At 34.5% G+C, this 25,485-nt stretch overlaps 1 protein-coding gene across 1 annotated transcript; it reads right to left on the bottom strand.

The window, feature by feature from the left end:
* Positions 1 to 5,304: 5,304 nt before the first annotated feature.
* LOC129742929 (uncharacterized) lies at positions 5,305 to 7,522 on the bottom strand. The gene is made up of 3 exons (XM_055734866.1): positions 7,516 to 7,522; positions 7,304 to 7,444; positions 5,305 to 6,635 (listed from the first exon to the last, which is right to left on the bottom strand). The coding sequence occupies exons 1-3, from the start codon at positions 7,520 to 7,522 to the stop codon at positions 5,305 to 5,307; spliced, it is 1,479 nt and encodes a 492-aa protein (XP_055590841.1).
* Between the last annotated feature and the right edge of the window lie 17,963 nt (positions 7,523 to 25,485).

Raw genomic sequence — 25,485 nt, 5'->3', positions numbered from 1 at the left:
TAGTCAGTCCACGATGTTCGTAACGCTATTGACTCACAAGAACGGATTTATAAGTCGAGATCTATCGATCAACTGCTGGAGCGTAGGAAGAATACAGATAGCATGTTCTGCCTATTCCTTCGAATGATCAATAAATTTGGATTGAAATTTGTTGTTTTTCTTGAACCTAGTGAATAATACACAAGTTGGGATTGACGAGGATGTCGAGCTTACCAGATCCCGCAAATAACGGGTCTTACTGGTGTTACGGACGTGGACATCCCTAAATAGTTAGGTCGATCATCGATCATCGAGCTGGCGATGACGTAGAATGACATGGATGTCAAATGTCAGGGTGAATCCGAGGTGACTTAGCGATTTTTGGAAGCGAGCTACGTTCGTACAGCAACGTGAAATTTCTATCAGTTTAGTTCGATTTATAAAAGAAGTGAAATATTATATTAAACCAACAATAGTAAGTTCAGAACTGCAATCATTACCTAACATTGAAATTTAATAAAAATACCTACTTTATATAGATTGGTATTCGGATCAATAGTGCAGCAGTTTCACGTGTTAGATTGACAGTAAAATCGGTAACAATAATCAGCAGCAAGCAAAATATCATTTTACTGTACAAATTGTAAAACGATGATATATTATGTAGGTTGAGTGTCGAACATTCATAACCCGTAGCAGATTCACGAGCAGGCAAAGGAATATAAAAGAAACTAGAATTGTAAGTCTTTATTATTATTCAATGCTGAACATAACCTTACAAAAATTTATATTATAGCTTTAAAGCGATCAATTACAAAAACATCAGCTAAAAAAGAACTGCGTTTTTTTGACTCGCTAGCCGCGTGAACAACTGGGATTGTTTCAATGTGTACCCGTGTGGGCAGAGAGCTTCTTTTGGTCACAGTTGGGCCAATTCCAGGCTGTAGATGGAATAACGACAGGAACGTTAAAGGGGACAGCGGAAATCACGTATTACGATGGACTTAGCTTACGGAAGAATTCGACATAACTTTTCGAGGCAGTCATCGACTCGCTTATCAGAACGACTCGTAAACGACCAGAATTTAGTTCGGAAAACATTGGTTTTTCTTTCTTTAGAGAATGTATTTGTCAAAAAAAATCTTATTTGTATAAAACAGTCCGTTTAAAAAAAAATCAGATTTTTTAAATTATTATAAAAACATTGATTAGTATTCATCCTGGTACTTGCGAGTTTCGGGATAACCTTCAACTGATAAAGATGCTGCTTAAAGTATTCACGTAAAAGTTCATCTCTTCATTCTTCCAAATTACCCAATCTGACACTCACGTGGTTACTCTGTCTATGCGGCCATCTTGCGTATTCGATGCGTCTCGTTGCGTCCTTCCTGCTAATTCAGCATCGAACGCAATCAGTAGATAACTACATTTTCAAGCAATTCCCATATGATTCTATAAGGATTATAACTGTACTGTATTCGATAGATTTTCTACTAGCTTACACAAATTTCTCATTGCATACTTAATCAAATTGTTAGTTTTTTCATTAAAAAGGACGTGAAAACATGAAACAAAGGTTTTCTTCTGGGATTGATTTGAGTTCGAAAACAGAGTGCCCAGTGCTCATTTAAATAAAAAATCGACTCATTTTCACATTTTCCGGTTAAGTTTTGCTTCAGTGATTTAGAAATTTTCAAGTCGCAAATTTAAATTTCTTAACAAAAATCATCCAGCATGTTTTAAACCCGAAAAATTTCATTTATCAGCAAGATTGTGCTGCCATCTTTAACTTGGAACTAAAAAAGGGTTTGGTGATTGTTCTGATTTGTAGCCACTTAATCTTTGCTTTCGAATGGAATGTAGAAGCACTTATTGATTAACGGAACACTTTTATTATCTTCAAGTTTTAGTTAACTTTAAATCACTTGACATAGACGGTTTGGACTTAAACTTTTATTATATTTAGGAGCTTCGTCTTATCACGATGATGGTTGCTTACAACTGACTTTTTCATCAGCACCCGATCAGCTGTGTTGATAGAGAGCGTTAAATGATTAGAAGAGCTCATTTTCTCTTACAAAAAGGTTGTTCCCATAGAATAGTTGTTTGTCCTTTTTATTTTTTCTTTAAATCTTCCTTTTTAGGGCTTATTAAGGTGGTTCAAGTAAATGCGTTGACAGTGTAAAAAAATTTATGTTTCTTAAATCACAGCCAATTTTCAGATTCAAATCCATTCCAAAACCTTCGTTTCTTGACATGACTTTAAAATAAAATCTCCTAGAAAAGTTAACCCTTTAATGGATAGTGTTTTTTTAAAACAACACTAATAAAGATCCAAATATCTCGAACACGCGTGGATATTTTTGAATGATTTATTCACAAAAATATTTTAGAGATTACAAGAAATTAGTCTATGGTATTTTTGATACGATATTCGAAAGTATGTGTAAGATTTCGACCTAAATATGCAAAAAAATTGCGATAATCAAATTTATTTCTTATTTTTTTTTTTTTTTGAAAAAAGTAGTTTTTAGAAAATCGATGATATTTCTTCAAATTTGCGAATCCCTTAATTTTTTTTAATCTCAATCAATCACAAACACCTTCCTGTTTTAACAAGGTTTGGAAGAAATTTGCAAAAGAGTGATGTAATAAATTTAGAATTTCAAAAGTTATTTTTCAACTTTGATGGGCCATAACTTTTATAATACTCAAAATAACGACTTCAAACTTATTGAGTTTTGTTATTCGAGTTAAAATGTTATTATTTTACTAAATCAATAACTGCTATTGTCATTTAACAAATAATCATGCATTAAAGAGTTAAAATCAACAGTTACAAGCAGCATTATTACAACAAATTCCGTCCTTTTTCAAGTGTAAAAGGTGCACCAAGATTCGATACGAAAAAATCAACCACCATATTTGTCACGATATTGGCGAAGAGATAGAGTTTCGTTTTATTTTTTTTATTTGTTTAAGTCTTCAAAATACTAAATTATGCACAGACTATTTACAATCTAAGGATTTTTCTTTTAAAGGTTAATTTTGACACGTTAAAATCGAAGTTGTCGCTCGTCTCGTTGAATCTCCTACAGCATGTCCAGATGGGATTGTTGAGTTCGTTAAGCGTGCGGAAAGGCGGGAGCCGGGAGAACTGTTGTTGGCGTAAAGTCCGCGGGGGTGAGATTATTGGCAGACGAAATAAAAGTTCACTGCAGTCGATATTATTACACAACAGGTCGTAGACGAAAAGTCCTTGAAGTAGCTTTCTGCGTTGCGCCAGCGTCGGGAGATGAATCAGATTGCACCTACTCTCGAACTGCGGTAGATGCGTTGCGTTTTTCCAGGGTAATCGGCGAAGAGCGTACCTGAGAAATCTTTTCTGTACTCTTTCAATGCGATCTGAGTGCAGGGCGTAATACGGCGCCCACACTTGGATTCCATATTCCAAAATACTTCTCACGTGTGAGCAGTAGATAGCTTTCAGACAGTAGATATCACGAAAGTCTTGTGTGTTCCGCTTAATGAAGCCCAGCATTGCGCATGCTTTGTTAGTGGCGAAAGAAATATTTATGTTTATGCTCGTCAAATGAAAACTTGAGGTCTAGAAGTAGTCCTAGGTCATTGATTGAAGATTTTCTGTCAAGGGGAGTTGAGTTCATTGCGTAATCAAATATTAGTGGCGATTTTTTTTCGAGTGAATGTTATTGCGCAGCATTTGTCTACATTGACTTCCATGCCATTGCGGTGACACCACGTGAGAAGAGCATTGATGTCCCTCTGAAGCAACGAGCTATAAAAAACGTCTTTCACAACTTTGAAAATTTTAAGATCATCGGCATAAAATAGTTTTGATGACGTTAGGACAATGGTGAGGTCGTTAACAAATAAAACGAAAATCAAAGGTCCTAAGATGCTCCCTTGAAGAACTCCAGATGAGATTTCGAACGGTTCAGATCGACTTGCCCTTACTTTTACATGAGCGTGGCGGCCGCTTAAATAGGAAAATAACCATTGCGTTAACCTGTTGAGGAAGCCCATTCTTATGAGTTTTTCGATTGCCAGGTCGTGTGGAACTTTATCAAATGCCTTGCTAAAATCGATGTACACAGCGTTAGTTTGCTCGAAGATAGCCATGTTATCAATCAGAGACGAGGCGAACGACATTAGGTTAGTGGTAGTAGAGCGCTTCCGAATAAACCCGATTCCCTCGGTAATTTTCGACCTTATTGATGTTACCTTTTTATGAATGGGAGTTATCGACGCTGATTTCCATTGTGCTGGGAAAGTGCCTTCGGCCAGAGAGCGGTTGAAAAGCATTTGCGCAGGGCGGCTAAAACTGCGAGCGCAGTTTTTGAAGAAAGACGGGGGTAGTTGATCAGGTCCTGCTCCTTTACATGTGTACAAGGCTTCAAGTTTGGTTAACACATCGTTCTCGGTGAGTTGAAACTGCGGCAGGTTTAACGTTGTAGGGGAAAAGTTCATATAACGCCCCATGTGGCTAATACGCGCCACTCGTGTTTTGAAGAATATGTAACATTTTTGGCCTGCAAAATATTACGAATTTGTTTTAAATGCTGTAATAGGCCATGGCAAATATGAATTTTTCCTTAAAATGCCCCTGTTTCGTGATAATTTTACAATTTAGGTTTTTCTTCATTTCGATCTAAATTTTAAAACACTTTCAATAAGGTGTCACCAAGCAGAGAAAAACGAATAAGACAATATTTTCTGACACATCGTTAGAGGAGAATCTAAACTATGATTTGATGCTAAAAAATCATACTGAAATCGCTAAGGTATGCTTTTTATGGGTATGTTCTATCACGGCCCATGCGCTCGTTATAACGCGCTAATCGTAGTAGGCTGAAAATAGCATTAATTTTTCAAAAAGGCCAATTTTCATTAAAAATGAACAAAAAGCCTAAAACCATATTTTGAGCGTTAATTCAGCCCAAAAAATCAACTTTTAATTTTTTTTTAATTTTTGATTAATCCATTTTTATTTCTTTTCAGTCAAAGTGTCTGTAAGTATTAGTGTGTTTTTGATCTTCGGCTGCTTTCGGGTGCGTTCGGCTGCTAAGCGCGTATTAAATACACAGCGGCGCGTATTTGCAACACAGTTTTGTTCTGTGGCTTTGAAGATGGTTTTAAAAAATCTAGTTTTTGAAGCAACTAACGGAATATAAGCAATAAAAAATTATAGGCATTTGTAGAAAACACTTTTCTTCATCGATTCCACTCGTTTTTTACACAAATTGTATGTGGAATACACAGCAAATCAGCGATTCGCTAAGGTGGCGCATAATAGGGCATGTTCCCCTACACTGGCAAACTATTCAAGTACGCTTCATCCGAAGGTGGTAAATTGTTACTTAACACGCTTCGGAAGACCGTCATGAATAGGTTTTCCGCATCCTTCGGATCGGTGGTGCTCTTGTCCAGGTAGGACGCGGTAGCTGGAATCCCGTTGCTCGATTTCCGTTGATCAATGAATGACCAAAACGATTTCGGGTCGGCTTTTAGGTGTTGCTCCGTGCGTTGTATGTACTCGTTGAATTTTCTTGAATTCAGCTCCTTGTACGTCCGTTCCAGCTCGCGCAGTAGAAGTTTATTTGGTTCATTTCGAAGAGCAAAATAGATTTTCCTGGCCTTTCGTAGCCGGTTACGGCAATTCTTCAGATCGTTATTCCACCAGGGACGGATTGACTCTCGTTTATTGGCTCGTTTTTTCAGTGGAGTGTTGTCGCGAATGATGTTGATCAAAATGCGATAGAAATGATCAGTAGCTACAGTGATATTTTCAGCGCATCGCAGTTCACTCCAGCTAGTGTTATCTATAAGATTATTAACTACAGCGTAATTGCATTGGCTGAAATCCAAACGAAATTCCTCATACGGTTGCGTGCGCAGGTCAAGATAACACAGCAATGTTAGCACGAACGGTGTATGATGCTGATCTACCCTGAGCAGAGGTTCTGCACATTCAAACAATTCGCAAATTGATGCATTACTTACAAAAACCAGATCTAATAATCTGCCGTTGATATTGTCAGTGTTGTTGATTTGGGCTAGTCCAAGCATACCCCTCGATTCAGTCAAAAGCATTTCTGACTCTGTGGTGGCACTTATCGGAATGTAGCAGCTCAGGTCATCGTCGTAAGTCCAGATGAGGGCAGGCAGATTAAATTTGCCAAGCCAGAAAACGTCTTCTTCAGAGCCCGTAATGTTTGATATTTCATTCATGCATGCAAAAAACTGCGCGTAGTGTGCGAGAGTCGAGTAGGGTGGAAGGTAAACAGTGCTGATATACAACGAGCGGTTTTGCAGTTTCAGATGCACAACTACTTTTTCAAGGCAAGTAGCGCAATCCTCAGTAAGCGAAGAACTACGAATGTTATTTTTCACTCCTATCATCACTCCACCACCACGTTCAAAGCGACTTGTTGTTTCCGAGCGATCGCACCGGTAAGGTGTGTAGCAATCGGTGAGCTCCGAGTCCTTAATTGTGTTGTTGAGCCAAGTCTCCGTAAAGCAAATGACGTCGTAGTCGGCAGCAGAGAGCGCGCTGTGAAGATCAGCTGTTTTAGTTCGTAAGCCCCTCACTTTTTGGTAGTAGATAGTAGGAAACGTTTTGGCGTTGTGCTTTCTGGCTGTTTGAGTTTTATACAAAAATATCATAAAATCGTGTTTTCATCATTTATTTAGTTAGACGTAAATCAGCTCCTTGAATCATCGTAAACATTCAATTTGGTTCTTCAGCGATTGTTAGCGCTGTTTTTATATAGCGTTAATGCATGGTGCGCTCTGTACCGTTTTCTCATAGTTGCTTTAAAATTAAGTTTTCCATTCAAATATATCGTTAAACATTATTATTCGCCTCAAGCGTTGCCGAATTTGGGTGATGGGTTTGCGGTAGTGCAAGTAGGGTGCTGCTAAAATTTCAACCAGCCTTTGACAGATTTTACGGGTTTTTCTTCTCGATTTCATCGCCCGTAGGGTAAATTTTAAGAAATTGTCTATATTCAGGAATACTTTAGTTTTAATGATAGTAATTCGAATCTTTTAAAAGATTTTTCGTCCTCATCGGCAATTGGTAAAACTAAAAGATATGATTTAGTTGAACAATTTAAAACAAATTTGTAAAAAGAAAACTTTTATAAACAATAAAAAAAACCAAATGATGCTATTCTCGTTTCTCTCTGTTTATTAAAATTTTTGAAAATTTTTGAACCGATCAATTCAGTGTAATTTGCCTTTCCAATCAAGTTTGTCACATTGATTGTGAAGCTTAGGGAGGGTCGTCATTTTTCCACCTAACCTCGCATCGGTCTGGATTTTTTGCCGCTCAGTAGTTGGGTAGTTTTGCTGCCACCATTTTTCCGTATGAACGATTTCACCGGATGTCGGACCCGAAAACCGGGGTGCACGAACATGGCACTGGCCTGTTGGTTCCGGTTTCCTGTTCCCGGTATGACCAGTTTAATTATCGAATGTCACTAGGTGCGGCCTCCGCTTTTGCCCGCCTCATACGGTTCATTGGGCTTCTGATTGTCAACACGTTGGAAAAGGCATTCATAAAAGCGAGATCCCGTGAGCCCTCGGGGCAATAGTGATTTTTTTTAACCTGAATGCAACACAATCGAAAACTTTAACTTCAAACAAAGGCTTTGGTTTGAATAATGATTTTACTATGTAATTTCTCTATTTCACCGAATGACCAATGTCAATAAAAGATTAATGAATACCGCAGTAAATCATTTTGTGGTTGATCATGTTGTCTAATGAAATGAATTAACATTCAAGTCAAGAGTAGATAAACAAAATTTTATAATCCACTATTTAAACAGATATACAGAATAAACGTTTTTAGAGCTTAAGATTCTGAAACAAAATTACACCTCAAACATTTCTCATTATACAAACATGTTTGTTTTCGCTTAGAATGACATAATAAAAATCTAGTCACTGGAGTTTATAAATCTATCATACCTTCTGTCATACTTTCAGCAGATTTCCCATTTCCGGAATATCAATTTGAGGGATTATCCTGACAAAATCCCATCACAATGAAGCCAAATGCTTCTGCAGCAAACGGCAACTGCAACTTTTCACATCCGTTTTCTGGAAAACGAAAACTTCTGGAAAGATTTGCACTGCACTCGGGTGTCGGATCGTATGAACTTTTCATCAAAGAACAATAAAACGGACGGACGGAAGCGCTCCTATTCCAAGAGTTCCTGGCTTCTGATGCTGGCCAAAGTTATCCGTATAGATAAGTGTCAGCCCAGGGTAAAAGGTGAAGCTAAACCGGAAATGAAGAAACCCCGGGAAGAACAATGCGGCATTAGGTGGTCCGGTATTCTTCGGCCGGTCAGCTCTCTTCCTTGCATTGAGTCCTCCGGATGGTCTCTAATCCGAATTCCACAACAGATTCTTGTCCAGAAGTTTGAAGAGGAAGCAAAACATGAGCGACTTTGGTTCAGGCCGTTCCTTTCTGCTTTACAACAGTGCTTGGTAAAATTTTAAACTCATGCATGAGAAAAATTGATGAAATATACAAAGCAGCATAAAAGCTTTTTGGGAAGATCTTTAGAAAAAAAAAACAAAAATCTCTTAATATTGACTCTTTCATAAAAAAATCTAAATTATTTTTAAAATTTAAGAGATATTCAATTATGTTTATTTGACTGTTTGTGATTGTTCAAGATTGTAATTGTCTATAATCGATTATATGCCAAATGAAACTAATCTATATACTTAGGAAATATTTCAATATTATTAAAATCATTAAAGGTTAGCTTAGCTTAGCAGAATAACACACAAGCTGATAAAAATCATTAAAAATACCACGATCGCTGGCGTGGCTAGAACAAGTTGCACATCGCCGATGCACAGTGGTTCAAAAGGGCAAAAAATGGGAACTTTTTCCAAAGAGCGAATTTGTCTTTTATGTTAGCTCTTAAGCGTCTTCATAACATAAGCTTCTTCAAACTTCATAACTTGGAAGCATAGAAAATAAGTCAAAGTCTATTATGAAAAAAAAAAATTAAATTTCTATCTATTTTGTTTCATCAGATAGAGCTTTGTTCTGTTTTACAATCTTGTAGAGTACGCAAAAAAAAAAGAAATTATGTTGAAAACATCAAAACTTTATGTCTATTCATACATACACGTCCGAAAAGGTGGCTTTGCTGCATCCCTCTAAATGGTATCGGTTTCTCGTGATCCATGATATCAATTCAAGTACATTTTTATTTCACATCTATTATATAAAATTCTCTTGTAACGGTGTTTGTAGTACTACTCCTCCGAAATGGCCCAAACGATTAAAATGAAATTATTTTTAGAATATTCTGTAGCCATGCGAATCGGTTTATCTATATCTATATATATAAAAATGAATTTCTGTCTGTCTGTCTGTCTGTCTGTCTGTCTGTCTGTCTGTCTGTCTGTCTGTTCCCTATAGACTCGGAAACTACTGAAGCGATTTGCGTGAAACTTGGTAGGTAGGGGTATTGGAGGCAGGAGAAGGTTCCTATTATGGTTTGAGACCCCTCCCTTTCTCATGAAGGGGGGGCGAGGGGCCTCCCAAGCAAAAGTCAATTTTTCGCATAAATTGAGACCACATCAAGTAAATGGTATCAAATTTGGCATGGGGTGGTTTTTGGGAACAAGGAATATTTCTATGAATATTAGGTACCCCTCCCTCCTCTCCATGGGGTGATAGGAAGGGGGGAGGGGGGCTACCTTACAATTTATCATACAACTCGAAAACTAATCAAGATATTGGAACCAAATTTGGCATGGGAAGGTATTTGGATACGAAAAATATTTCAATGATTATTTGAGACCCCTCCCTCTTTCCAGTAGGGAGATATTAAGGGGGGAGGGGCTTCTTTTATAATTTTTTACATTACTCAAAAACTAATTAAGCTAATGGAACCAAATTTGGCATGGGCGGGTACTTGGGAACGTGACATGTTCTAATGATTGTTTGAGACCCCTTCCTTCTTCCAGTGGGGAGTAAGGAAAGAGGAAGGGGAGTTTCATACAATTTTTACTGCATAACTCGAAAACTACAACCGCAAATGGAACCAAATTTGGCATGGAACGATATTTGGGTACGAGAAATGCTTCTATGAATATTTGGTATCCCTCACTCCTTCAAAGAAGTGGATGAAAAGGAGGAGAGAGATCTTCCTTTCAATTTTCAGTATAATTGGAGAGCTGATCGAGAAAATTTAACCATATTTGGCATGTGATGGTATTTGGAGACGAGAAATGTTTTTATAATAAATTGAAGCCCCACCTTTTCTCAGACTTGGTAGGCTGTGCTTGGAGGTGACAGGAGTGTTTTATTAACTGCTTGAAAATTTCGCTTTTCCAAAATTTAATATTTTAACGAAAATTACTACAAAACCGGGCCTAAAAGCAGATCACAAGAAGTGAAATCAAGAAAAGATGGCCATCGTTTTCCCGGCGAATCCTGAGAGCCGCTAGTCCAGGGATAATCGAGAAATCTTGCCTTGGAAAACTGAAATGTTATTTGTGAAACTGGTGAGTCCGTTCCTTTTTTATCGCTGGTGCAGTATCGGAAATAATTGTACTGGTTTATACTCTCCGTAAAACAGTTAAACCAGATCCGGACGTCTCTTTCCGGTTGATTACAGAATCTGGAGCTGATTCCAATCCTCTATACTATCAGATTTTCAAGATATGGCTTAATTCCTATTAATTACTATTAAACTCTTTCAAAAGGATCTATTTTCAATTTTTTAAATATACATAGGAAAATGCGTTGGATTCGTAATTCTGAAGAAACGTAAAGGAATCGAATTCATGTTTTTAACAGTTTCTTTATTACGAGTTAATACGCTCGATTGCCTTTTTTTTCTTTTTACCCATTAAGTTCATTTAATGAGGGCGTCATATGGACTTATTGTAGTTAGTAGGTTAAGGAGGGAGCAGTTTTTTATTATTTTTTTTTTCTATTATCTCTGGAATTGCCTAGGTATTCGAGCTTTTCATATACGAACTTGGATTTGGTAGGCTGATAGTTCTAAACACTGCTTCAGTTAACATTTACAGAACAATTTTAAATTTTTTGAAAAGCATAACATAACACATGTGCTCAATTAAAAAATTACAATAATATATTATTGATATAATATTGATCAACGATGAATTGTATTGTTTGTTATACATTCTAAATATAACATAGATACTGTTATTTTTTAAAATAGAAACAGGAGTAAAAGAATTTACATTTTAGTTAACTATACATCATTTGCAACTTTCTGAAATTATCTTGTTGAATTTGTTGATATCAAAAGACGGTCTCTTAGAAAAAGGTTGGGTTTATTATAGCTTACAAATATCAGCCGAAGAGAAACTTTAAATTAAATAATTTTTATTTTTATTTTTTCTATACTGTTTTTATAGAGAGATTGTTACGCTAGTTGGCCAATATATGTTATTCACAATAAGTTTTTTGATTTTCCCGTTAACTGATGTACATGTCTCTTGATTTTTTGGTTTGTTGTGTAAAGTTAAAAAATATTTTGTTAGGAACAATGAAAGCACCGGAGAATAGGTTTACCAAGATCTATACACTTGTCAAAGGTGTCTCCTGATCATATCCCTTTTCCCCCATCCCTAAAAAATTTGTTTTGCTAGGATGCAGAGGTGACCTCGGTCCTAAAGCATGATTTTACATTCTATCATCCCTTTTTCTTATTTTCCTCTCTATCTATTGACTACTAGGACGTGGCCGGCGCCGTTATTGATGTATAAAGAGAGAGCATCAGTTTTGTTCATTGTGAATGTGTTGTCAATCCCAGACACCATTCTTTTGACCTCTGGGCAAAATTGATGGCCTCGGTCAATCACGGAGTAGCAACCATTGGTGATGTAGAATTTATTCTACTGAGCCACACCAGCGGTTATGGAATTCGAAATGCTTTAGTACTATTATGATGGAATGAACTATGAAAAGCAAGAACTTTATATCATTTAAAAAGTATAATTCCGAATTTTTAACAGCATTTCGGTTTCAATGACTTAAGGTGGATGTGAGTAGACAATCAAGCTAAGCTAAGCTAAATTGAAGCCCCACCTTTTCTCAGCGGAAAGATAAAAAGAGGGAAAGAGGGGCTTCCATACAAATTTTTTGCCTAACTTGAGAATAAATCGTGCAAATGATACCAAATTTGGCATCATAAAGTATTTGAATACGAAAAATATTTTTAGGAATATTAAGTTTTCACCCCTCCATTCAATGGGGAGAACGGAAGAGGGGATGGTACTTCCTTTCAAGTTTATGCACAGCCCAATAAATTACAACGCAAATAAAACCAAATTTGGCATGGGATGGTATTTTAATACTAGAAATTATGCTATGTGAAACGATTCCTTTCTTGCAGTAGAAGGATAGAATTGGGAATATAGGAAGGGAAGAGGAATGCATTTAACTTTTTTTTTTTACAAAATCCGAGAAATGGACAAAACTTAACATAAACATTCATTTTGGTATGATTCTATGATTATCTGACACACCATCCTCCTTTCAGTGAGTAGGTACATAGAAGGAGGGAGGTGAGCCCAATACAATTTTGTTAGCATAAGTTCTCAATTTATGCTAACGAAGCCAACCAATGGAAACAAATATGGCATGGAAAGGTACTTGATTACGAGATATGTTTCTAGATTGTTATAGACGCTTCACAGTGTTGAGAGAGAAAGAAAGGAGGGGGCTCCATATAAATTTTGTTGTAATGCTCAAAAACGAGGATTTTGGATTTTGGGGAACGAAAAAATGGGTATGATTATTAAAGATCTCGTCCTCCATTCAGCAGGGGGTGAAAGGGAGGACAGGGGGGCTCTCTTATCAGTTTTTAGAACATATCAAGCAAAAACAACCAGATTTCATAAGTTAGATTGTTTGCGTAAGATTAATTTGAGACCCTCCTTTTTCAGGGCGAAGCTTAAAGAAACAGATTAAAATTATCATATTTTTAACACAAATTCACAGATCAAGATTCAGAAAATTTGTTTAAGTCATCTTTGTATTGCAATTCGAAACTCCAGCTGTAGTTCTCATTTTAAAGCGGTTGCTTATGAATTATGTTATAATTTGATTTAAAATAATGCCAACAAAACAGTAAAAATTTAAAAAAAAATCTGAAAATAACATATGTTTTTGAAAGGTGTAGCAAAGCACACCGGGTCAGCTAGTATCGAATAAAAACAACACAAAGTCGTATCAATTGTCCGTAATAATTAAATTTGTAGTTTTTCGAATAAAATAAAAGTCATGGCTTCCATTTTTTCGAGATTTTCATTACTTGGGGCGCCAGGTGGTTTATTTTTCGTCTCCATGGCCGAGGCGTCGCGAGCAAACGTCGCCAGAGAATAGTAACCATGGCATAGCATACTGGTTAGTGGGAACATTTGGGCGCGTTTTTTTCAACCAGGCATACTGTCAATGCACGTGGTGGCACTATGAAGCCTAGATGAGATTTTTTTTCTTCTTGATTCCTAGCTCATTTGTACAGCACATGGTAATGAATGACGCCTAGATGTGACCCGGATTGAAAGTTTGCCGAATGAATAAAACATATTCATTTTTTTGCCAAAATCTGAAATTGAAAAGTCATGGCATTTTTAGAGATTTTATTTTTTGAGGGGTTTGCTCTTCGTCTCCATGGGCGAGGCGTCGCGAGCAAACGTCGTCGCAAGAGGATAGTAACCGAAACATACTGTTCATTGATGGTTGAAAAAATGTAACAATTAGGTGTCTGTTTCTCAACCAAGTACCTATATTACTTACGCACGTGAAGGCGATATGCAACCTAGATGTTTTTTTTCTTGCTTTTTTGTACACAGCGCATGGTAATAGATTACGCCTAGAGGTGACACGGATTGGTATTTTAACGATCGAATCAAAACCATATAAAAAGTTTTAAATAATAAAACCATTTTTATTCCGTGTTATTTTAAGTAGTGAAATGTTATCCAAAAAACTTAACTCATAATGATGTATATGAAATAATGGTATGACACTTAGCGGACGTCTGGAAAAAAAGGAATTGGGAAGCTTTACATTTCGTATAATCCAGTACGCCTAGAAAGTTACTTTTGATTCATATTGATAACAGAAAAAAATAATCAGATGTTTTCGACATGTTCAAATGTGCAAATGTAGTTAGATGAAGATGTATCAAGCGCCATCAATTTTTAGAAGAAAAACAAAATCCGATGAAAATGAACAGACACATTAACTGAACAAGAGTCTGTCCTTTGCAATAAATGAGATAGGATTGAAGTATTTAAAGGCCGAATGCAGAGAACTTTTTCATTTTTTGCAAGTGTAGGTTGAAGTTATCAATAAAATAATCTACTTTTTCATAACAAAAAGTGATGATATGCATTTTCCGGGAGAATTTTCAACTAAGAAGGTAAACTAGAGCAAAAACAAACATTCAACTTTTACAAAAAATGTATAAACTATTGTTTCATCTAAAAATTGTTGGAACCAAATAAAGAATCTGACTAAATAATTTCAACTTTTTTTTAAATTATTCACAAATTACACACAATTCGAGTACGTACTTAACATGAAAAGTGTGTTTTTGTTTTACAAATTTTGTCTGAATAGAAGAGACTTTTAATCCACTTTTTTGTTGAAAAGTTTTTTTGTGATTGATATTCCAGGGGCAGCTTATTTTTATGATGAACTTTTAATATGACCTGAGAGTGTTAAAAATAATCTTAATTCCTGTCATTTCACACGGTGGAACAAGTGAAAACGTGCCATTTAGCCATTTAGCCATGAAACCATAAACCATCAACCATTTAAGAATTTTATCTCCAAAATGACCAGAAAAGATATCCAGAGTGTTGAATGTGAAGCGGATATTAAAAATTATTATAAAGGTCTTTGTAAATCAAGGTCATTTTGTTGAACAGCATTCAGCGAAATTGGAGTACCAAGCAATTTTTTTTTTTCCGGAGAAAAACTTAAGATATATCAATGAAAGTTGACATAACCGACAAACAAGAACAAGTATTCAATTCATTTTAAAGTTTTTTTTTTCACTGACGCATCTGAAAAAGACCTAGGTGTTTTCACTTGCCCCAACAAATAGGACGAATGTTCACCTAGATATTTCTTTTTGCCAGCATAACTAATATTTTTTTGAAAATATTATTTTTTTCAGAGAATATGAAAGTTGAACTATGGTGATATCCGTTTGCACTTGCCCCGGTGATTAATTTTTGAAAATTAAGGTTTACATCAAAAAAAGAAAAAAAATGCTGTTACAGTAGTTTTTCGATTTTATCACGCGTAATTCACCGTGTTAATGGCAAAACCGTGAATTTGGCGAAACTTGAAATAAAAATGTCAAAATGGCAAATGATTTCTGAATGCTTTCTTAAAACAACGCGATAAAATCGAAACAATAACCGTGATCATATCGAGCGTGAACTTAGGGAGTATTGAAAAATAGAATAGTGATAAAATCGAAAAACTACTGTATTCGGTTGAATAACAAAAAAATCTAAACATATGTTTTTTTTCCTTTCAAAACCAACGATTCTTTGATTTATTGGGTTGAAGTTCAAAGGAATTTAATTTGCATTTTTGGCTTGAATAAATAATAAAAAGGAATTTGCAGTATATAAAATTGCCAGATTTATTGCCGTTACAAGTGCTGTTTGGGAACACTTTAAGTTGAATTTGCAACCGAATTAAAGAAAAGTAAATAAAAAAGCATTCATGTAAGATGCATGTAATATTTATTGAAAGTTATTTTTTTGATAATTTAAGTAAAGACCCGTAGAATTGAGTTAAAATTCTAAGGTTTTATTTCGATTGAATAAAGTGGGACAATTCGAGTAAACGGAAAGGAAGCAATTTAAAAAAAACTAGGAAAAATGGAAAATTGACACCAAGTTGAATATGGTAAGACGAAGTCTACCGGGTCTGCTAGTTACACAATAAATTTAAGAAAAAAAAAGTATGCCGAATTTAACAGTGCCATTCGATTGACAATAACTTCAAAACAAGGAACTTATCTCTTCTGTAGCTTCTGCGGTTTCTGAAATATTCACAAAAATGCTGTTTTTGGGAAAAAATGCCAATTTTTTTAAAAACGATGCGGCTTCCATTCAGAGGGGGTTGTCCGATTCACCCAAAAAAATTAATTTTTTTTTATTTACATTACAGTAAGTCATCCTACTGGTTGTGGGCCAAATCGGAGAGGGTTGAAGCATTTTCATGCTTACTTGGTATCAAGGCCGTATTAAGGAGGCTTTTTTCCGCATTTATGAAGGCTAACCAAATCAGGACCATATTTTTTTCAAAACTTAGTAAAATGTGGGCATATGATTTGGACGTAGTTAGACTTGGTGAGACCAAGTGGAGCGTGATCTGGTGAACGTGGGGTGTCCGAGAAATTGGAGAACGGTTGCCATGGACCGAGTGAATTTTAGGAATTATGTTCGTCAAGTTATGTCGTGAGACGGAATACTATGTAAATAAAAATAAAATGATTTGGAATTTAAAAAAAAAATCGAAAATACGCAGAATGTAGAGATGATTCGAAAAACAAATCTACCATGACGTTAGGAATAATACAACAAAGCTCATTATTTTTAGAAGAACCCGTCACCAACGGTAGAATCGTTTCCCAAACTTTCTAATAAAAATACATATTAATGGATTTATAATAAAGCTAGCTCAAAAATTTAGTTCAACTTAAATTTTCTGTTTTTTTCCTGTGTATAAAACTACTTGTACAGATACATTTGTTTTGACAATATTATAATATTTATTAAACGTTATTAATTAAAGTTTTTAAACGACTTTGACCTAGATTCATAAACAATTGACTTATTACATTCCCTTAAACATATATTGAATATTGTAAAGATTAATGGGTATAAAATATTATGTAAAATAAGCAAAAAAGATGCAGGAATTATACTTAGCTTTCATTTCTCCTGCTCATGATGATTATCACATTTCCTCAGGTAGATTTCAGCAACCCAGTTGGTTGCACTTCCCCCAACGAAATTGAAAAAAAGGCAGCAGTCACAAAATTTAACAGTTTGATCACAAGTTGTCAGTGGCAAATAATATTTACCTTTTTTTCGCAAAATCTACTGAATGAGTTTCTACCTCAGATACCAAAAATTCACATTCAAATGGTTATTGCAAATATCTTATTTATCCTAGAACATTTCAGAGCTCACATGCGTAACAAAATTCTTCTGCATTCTCCTTCAATTAATACTCTCCCCCCCCCCCGCACAAAACCTTTTTTCACTTTAATTTATAGCTCGTTTCGAAACGTATGGCTGATAGATGAAAAATTTTTCTTGTTTCGCCATTAAACTTAAAACTCTTTTTTGTTCACAATAAATGTATTAACTTGCATAACTTGCATGTTTGTAATAACAATTTGCCAAACCAACTATGCACATGGAGCAAAACATAGGATCGACCGATTCCTTTGGTAGCTCACGAACGGCTCCTCCTGATTCACCCGCGCATGTAGCTCAAAAACACTGTATTTGTACATTTTTCACATTCTCTGACTGTATTTGTTTGGAAATTCCTCGAAAATATAGTTTTTTTTTAATATATCCTCCTTCTTAATATATCCTCCTTCTTCTCCTTCCATTCGGCTTCTACTCTTCTTCTACATCTTCTTCTTCTTCCTTTTCCATTCCGCCTCTTCTCTCCTTCTTTCTTTACTGCTGCTTCTTCTTCCTGGTTGTCTGCATCTTATTTTTTTCTTCTTACTTTACTGCAGCTTCTGTTTTTTCTTCTGACTAGCACTAGTACTTAGTTTGTTCTTTTTCTTCTTCACTTTTTCTTTACAGGGACCAATGCACAGTGGTCCAGAAATGAAATTTAGCGGGAAACAATTATTTGCGCTCTTGCTTTAGGTTTAAGACATTTGGTGCCAACCCGAATACAAAAATACTGTTACCAAACATTTACTATAATAGTTAGAAAACTATTTGAAACAGCGTAAAAAAACTTTTGGAAAACGGTATCTGACATCATAAAAAACATTCCACTAATTGTGAAATCCAAAACGACGGTCTGTTGAATATGGCGTTAAGTTATGTTACTGTTTAGAACTGTTAAACCATTTGTATGGAAGAACTGTTCTGCAAACAGTTGAGATAACGTCTAAAAACCACTCGTGGAAAACGTATTCTGGTCATCAAACTGTTTTCCTTACAGTTATTCTTAAAGTAATCTTGTAACCGAACATTTCCAGAAAAGGTATATAACGATTCGACAAAATGTTACTTCCGAAGGTATGCATACGTTGAATAGAATCATATATACGGGAACATGGCACGCACACAAGTGCATATTTTTATAGAGGGGTTTCGGATTTTTTTTATGGAAATATTTTTGTTTGATTATTTGAAATTATTTATTCAGTTTACTTACATTTTCATCGGATCGGATACGGTCATCCGCCTAAAATATGTAAAGACCCATCCGACAACTGGTGCTATCGTTGTTCCTGTTATGCTATCGTTGTTCCTGTACAGTCTGGTACCGCGAATCCATTGTCCAAAGGCAGAGATTTCCAGCGACGGTCCCATCCGGCCATAGCGAAAAGGTGCTGTCGCTGTTCCAGCGCAATCGTCCTTTGGTTCACGATTGAGCGGGAACTAAAATTAAAAATATGTCAATCAATAAACTATTAAGGCTACAGACCACAAATGTATCAATACTTAGGTACTTGATGTTCCGATAGCTTAAAAAGAACCGATACAATCGGGCCCGACTACTGGGGGCTGGTTCTTTCTCAAACAGATCCATGATTTGAAACGCCGGTGAAAAGACGAAACGCGGATACATTTGTCCGGGCAAAACAAAATAAATGTTTTGAAAGAGCGCATCCAACCACTCAGTGATGCCAGATTGAAATTTTTTAAAGTTTTTTCCTTTTTTTTATAATAAGTTTAAATAATTATTCATTCTCGAAGAACTATGAAACAATTAAGAAGGGAATACAGTAAAGTACTTCAAAAAATGGAATTTAAACGAAAAAAAATTGTAAAATTAAAAAAGGGTCACTGGAGATTAATTTGCATTTCATCTTTTTATCGTCCCATGAGATAATTTAAAGCTCACGAATAGATCAAACCCGGTATAGATTCGTTCGGTTAAAGGTATAAATATGTACAATATTTGTGAATGTAGCATAATAAATTGGTAACAAAAAAGTATTTTTTAGATGGATGCAACAAGTTAAACTCAACTCAATGCTCAGCAGCATGAGTAAAATTTAGAAAAGAATATCAAAAGATGTTGTTGGTATTTAAAAAATTTGAAATTACATTTTGAATCTAACGTTGTACCACTATTAACTATAATTTTTTGTCCGTAACAAATAATGATATATCAAAAATCTAAAGTTTTTCCTATTGAGAATAATTATAACTATATTTGATATGATATGATTAGATAATAGAATTAGAATGAAGCATTAAAGATAAATAACAACGACGGAGCCATTGTAATAATGAAAAAAAGTATTTATTTTATGTATCTGTTTGGAATAAATAAATAAATAAATCAATAAATATATTCAAAAAAAATTAAATTTGAACAAATCAGTACTAAGTTTTTTTAAACCACCTGGCATCTCTGACTCGCGTTTCGGTCATTTTTTATGTGAGTTTGACATGTGATAAGAACGCTATGCGTTAAGGTTCGAGAACAGTTTTACGATTATTTATAAAATTGAAGTAAATCGTTTAATCCTTCATTCACCTTTTCAGATACCATCACTTATTCACATGGACGTTCATATATTGTTTTTATCGTTGTCGAAGTAAAGTTTAAAATAATAGCTACGTTCACCGAAACAGTCACTATTTCTAGAGCCGTAGATGTATCGTATTGATTATTTAAGATATAGTTTTTTGGTATGCGGGAAGACAAAGTTGTACAACATTACAAGGCGCTACTTTTAAATGAAACATTTTTAGGGTGGTTCATAAAACTCCTTATATACGAAATTTATTTTTTTACTGGAATGAAATAGTGCTGTAGGGTAGGTGTTCCTAATTTGGCATGTGTACCTAATGTTAACATACCGTTCGATTTTGACTGTTTTTGACATTATTTTTCACTTATGAAATTTAAAAAAAAATGATAGTGTATGCTTTTGTAGGGTTAAAACCTTTTGAATTGTTGACTAAGGATGCGAACGCAAAGAAGAATTTCATGTCGCAGAGCAAAAGTGATATATGTTTTTTATTATATGAAAAATGGCAATTTTGGTCAAGTTCAAATGTAAATAAAAAAGCTTTAATCAAAAAACACCTCTTCAGTTTTTTTATATGATGTAGATTTTAACATGTTCTTTCAAACGAATTAAAGTTTGAATTTTTTGGTTTGCTCCATTTGAAGTTATGGCTCATACAAAACAGCCAATTTTGAACACAAAATTCATGATAACTGCGAATCAAAAGCAGATATTAGAAATCTGTTTACTACAAAAGATGCGCATAATGATTTGCTAAATACTTGCCAAACACATAATTTTGATAAGTTGATACCCAACAAAGTTATAACAAAAAAACTTGTTTATGTAAGACCACCCTAACTTGTATACGAAAAATCATCATAAAACCTAGACGTTAATAGATATACATTTAAAGTCTTCTACAAAGTTTCATCAATTATGTTGTTCTACATAATTGCTGAACATAGTACAGCACTATCTCATTACAGTAAAAAAACAATTTTCGTATCTAAGGAGTTTTATGAACCACCCTAGAAATGTTTCATTCAAAAGTAGTGCCTTGTAATGTTGTGCAACTTAGTCTTGGGCACCAAATGTCTTAAACCAAAGGCAAGAGCGCAAATAATTGTTTCCCGCTAGAAAACATTTCTGGACCACTGTGCAATGTCATCAGATGATCGAAGCAAGCTTGGGCACCATTGACAGCAGCCCATCGACCAACCTCCTGGAAAAAGCACGACTCCGGCAACCGCAGAAGAATAACTCCAGCTTCAGCAAGCGCGATTCCGTGTATCATCGGCTTTCAACTCCCAATAAAAACCCTTAAATACTAACATCTATTTTTTTCACTCATCGCAGCCGAACTCACCCAGTTGGGGGTCTTGGAACACTTTTTCTTGCGCCACTTGGGTCGGCGCTGGCCCTAATCAAATTCTAAAGGGCGAAACGAGAATTAAGCACTGCTATTCCACTAAGCAAACATTCACTTACCGATTCTAGAAATGCTTCAGTAGGTAGTGTCGACGGTGTGGATTCAACCAACACCGTTCGTGGAGGGTTGTCGATCCTCTATGAAAGGGTCCCTGATTAGTGGTGTTTGCACCCAATCACTTTGAAATTGATTGCCCAACCTCATCTGTATGCTCCGACGGGTGAAATGGGCTGTTCCTGGGGTTTTCTTTCGAAATCTTTCGGGTCTTTTGGGAATATCACTTGTAAGTATTCTGCAGTTCTGATTGCTTGCAAATTACTCGTCCAAATTACCTGATGCCTGGAGATTGAAGTATCCGGCAGCAGCTTATAAATCCGCGACGAAATTCTCAGCCAAGTACGAACAGGAACAACACACAGAAAAACTGTTGAGCGCAATGGCGACCAGAAGAGTGAACTTTTTACCACTTTTTCTTCACTAGCAGAGTGATCGCGAATCGAGCCGTGAAACTTTGTGTTGTTTTTCTTCCCAGGTTGGTTACCTTTTCAGCTGTAAACAGAGCTGAACGATAATGATAGGTACACGTAAACAATTTATTAGCAACGAATACGTAAAACTATCTCAAATGCTACATCCAAACGCAACCTTTCGGAATGAAATTTCTTACTATTGTTTCTGGTCTACTTTAATTTTCAAAACTTTTTACTGAAGTGAATATTCTGAATGCAGTATATCATTTTTCTCAAGATAATTCTCAAATAGTTTTCATTACCAATAGAGATAACATTTTGTTTAAAGTTTCAACCCTTTTTTCTGTTTTTTTTTTTAATTTTTATTATTTTCGTAATTTTGGGAACTCGAGATGTTTGTTGAAGCTTCTAAACTCATCTATTTTTTTTTTCAATGATTACTGATTATGTGTTTTGAACATCTTATCTACATGTTTATGTTTTTAAATCTAGAATATTTTTTCGACAAATTTATCTGTTTCCAATATTTGACGTAAAATTTAAAATCCGCATTACATGTTTTAAATTTCAACACATTACATAGAAACGCTTTTTTGTGTTTAGGAATATAAAATTGAACTAAAACTTATATTTTAAATGAAATTTTAGTTATTCCTTCTTTTGAGCTGATTGAAACTTTGTTTCTCAAGTTTGTGAGTTGCATTTGTTATTTGTCTCTCAAATATTGATTTGAAGATATTATTTTAATGTGAGACACTGAATTGTGGTTCAAAATTAAATCTGATTTCTGTGCTCGAATTGATTTTTGAACTCTTATATCCGTATAACCATAAAATTTGAATTAAGTTCTTTTTGTTTTTCTTTTATTCAAGATTCTGAAATCTCAATGTTACTGTTATGAGGATAATATTGGTCTTGCTTTTGATCAAGCACATACCAAGCTACCAACGATGTAATGAAATTTTCCAAATTATCAAAAATCAGTCAATATGTGAGGGATTGCCAGTTTCAAATGAGTAAAATATAGGGGAGAATGAGGATACTTGATCCCTGGGGATACTTGATTCCTTAGCTATATCTCGGAACTGGAATGTCTTACAAAGATCAAATGTTCTAGAAAAATGTGCCAAAATAAGCAGAATAACAATGCTTGAGGTCTAAAATTTTTTAACAAAATAATTGTTTGAGTAATTGAACTATGTTTGAAAAATTTCACAAAATGTAACTTGAAGATCTTTTTCCATCACTTTAAAATGTTCCTTACATGGGAAAATTATGAAAAAAATATTTGTTCCAATGTATCAATCGTTCGAGCGTAAAATGAACTTCATAATGCCATATTTTCAAAGCAATGGAAAACTCTCAACTTTTTTCAGAAAAAGTTTTCTAAAATGTTGATTATGGGTACAATTGATCCCCTAGAGTTGGGTACAATTGATCCCCCTTCCAAACGGCATATTCTTCTTCTGAATTGATCGTTATGATTGCTGATTACGAAATTACTAATATTTACCAAAAAACTAATATTTATCAAACAATTGTCTGAAGAAAAGAGCAAAAATAATTAATTTTCTCTTAATTATAAAAAATAGCGCCTTTAAGTATGCAATGTTATTAGCATCGTGACAAAATTATAGAATTTTCTTCTTATGTCTGCTATAAATTGTGAAATGAGAACAAACATGACCTAAATAGTCAATTAACATTCTATCTTGGGGTTTTGTTGATTTTTATACAAGGATTAGGGCTTCCTGAATAAAAAATCAAGTCTCCTTCAATAGGGGATCAAGTCTCCCCTAACTTCAGAAAAATCGCATTTTTTTTACTCCCACGAAAATGCTTCTAGTTAATCAACGGGTTCAAGTATCTTTCTTATTTTTGGAGCATAGAAACTTGAAGTTACACGCTGTCAGAAAATGTCAAAGACGGCGAGTTGCTAAATTTTTCCAAAAAGATATGGTGAAAATAAGAAAAGGGGATCAAGTATCCCCACTCTCCCCTAAGTAGCGCACTGCTCCTCCTCCCCCATTGCAATTTCACTGAACAAAATCAGGCGTATTTCGAAATTCATATTCTTAGAGAGAAGATTAAAAATAATAGAGAAAAATAATGAAATCTTTCCAAAAACTTTTTTAATATTTATAGTACAACCTGCATATACTCACTGCAAAAAAAATATTAACAAAAAAAATTTTTACAAATTTGTATATTTGGTAGTTTGAAATTGTTACTTTCAAAGATCTATAAAGAATTTCTTGTTATAAGACTCATTTTACAAATGAAAATTATACACTCATTGTTGAGCTTATGAATATTAGTGCTAGGCAAAACAAAAAGTATAGTTTTGAGATAAGTTTTAGTTAATTATTGCTATGAATTTCAAACTGATTAACGGTAATAAAAATTTTCACTGAAGTCATTTACTGAATAATGATTTGAAAATTTCGTTATATTATTTTCAATTTGGAAACTTAATGAGACACAATCACCGTTCAGAATTCTGGTTTTGATTTTTTAAAGTCTCAAAATAGAAAATCAACACTCTAAATATAATTTTAGTTGGAAATAAGATTATCAAAATCAGATACTGATGTATGAAGCTTCTGGAACTTTATTTTAATTGATTTGCTCTTGAATTTCAGATTATAATACAAAGTTTTCAATTTTAATTGTACTGAAACAAATGAAATAGCATCAAATAAATTATAAAGAAAGTGAAAAATGGTTTTTTTTTCTTCATGTAGGAACTTATTCATAATTCCAAACTCTTGAAATGATATTGATTTATGATAAAAAAAAAATGGAATGAAGCCCTTGAAGGGTTAATTTAGTGAAGAATATTTATCAATTGCAATTGAAATAGCCAAACTTTCAGATGTAGAGTATCAAACCTTAAACTGGACTTTAACTTGCAATTTCAAAATGATAATATGGATGAGCTGAAAGCAGTTTCGGCGATATAATTGGTGTAGATCTGGAAATCCAGCAGTATAAATCAAAAGTCACAAAAAGTTCATTCAAATGTTAGATTCATGGATTGCCTTGTTGCCGAAAAAACAATTGACTGATTACGGGAAAGATGTAATCCACTAGGGAAAAAATTAAACGTTGGAAAATCGATTTTGAAAAATTTTTGCGTCCTCAATTCGATTTTTTTGTCAGAAATATAATTAGTTTAGAGTTTTATCGATCAATGATAACTGATTTAGCACCTAACCTTCATGAACAACAAATTATTATTCGTATCTATAAATCATCATTTATTCATTCATCCATGCAGATTTTAGAGAGGAATGCCACTAAGTGGCAAATTCCCGAAAAAAAAACGATACAGATTTTGTTCCTAAAATACAACGATTTGAAAAAAAAAGATTTAAGTTTTTTTTTATTTCTATAATTTTGTCGTCCATAATTCAAGGTAAATTACTCACAGTGTTCAGAAAATTTTATTATGAAGTAAGAATCTTTTTTTTCTAAATCTTTTTGATACTGTAAACTTTTGCTCAGAAGTTCACAATTATTTTTAAAAATAACCCTAAATAAGTCAAAGTCAGTTTTCAAATTCTTTGCACCTCGGAAAATGTTTCCTTGTGTTATAATTGTGAATGCAGATTTTGAGTTTTGAAGATGAATTTAAATCTCTTTCTCAAAACACCAATTCCTTCCACCAATTCCATCATTCATAACAGCTTTTATAAAAAGTTTTTATTCCTTTTTGGCTTTAAAAATCATGGGGAACGCAAAAATTACAAACACTGCCCACAATTTCTTCTTTTGATTTATTGTTACCCTGAAATCTCTTGTGTTTTAT

Source organism: Uranotaenia lowii, chromosome 2, assembly GCF_029784155.1.
Source record: "Uranotaenia lowii strain MFRU-FL chromosome 2, ASM2978415v1, whole genome shotgun sequence".
Lineage (NCBI taxonomy): Eukaryota > Metazoa > Arthropoda > Insecta > Diptera > Culicidae > Uranotaenia > Uranotaenia lowii.
This window is presented reverse-complemented; position numbering and strand designations above follow the sequence as displayed.

Excerpts from the sequence above, each read along its gene's own strand:
- LOC129742929 (XM_055734866.1), bottom strand. Across the intron at positions 6,636-7,303 it reads AAAATCCAGACCGATGCGAG|CCAGAAAGCACAACGCCAAA; the intron begins GTTAGGTGGAAA and ends AAACTCAAACAG.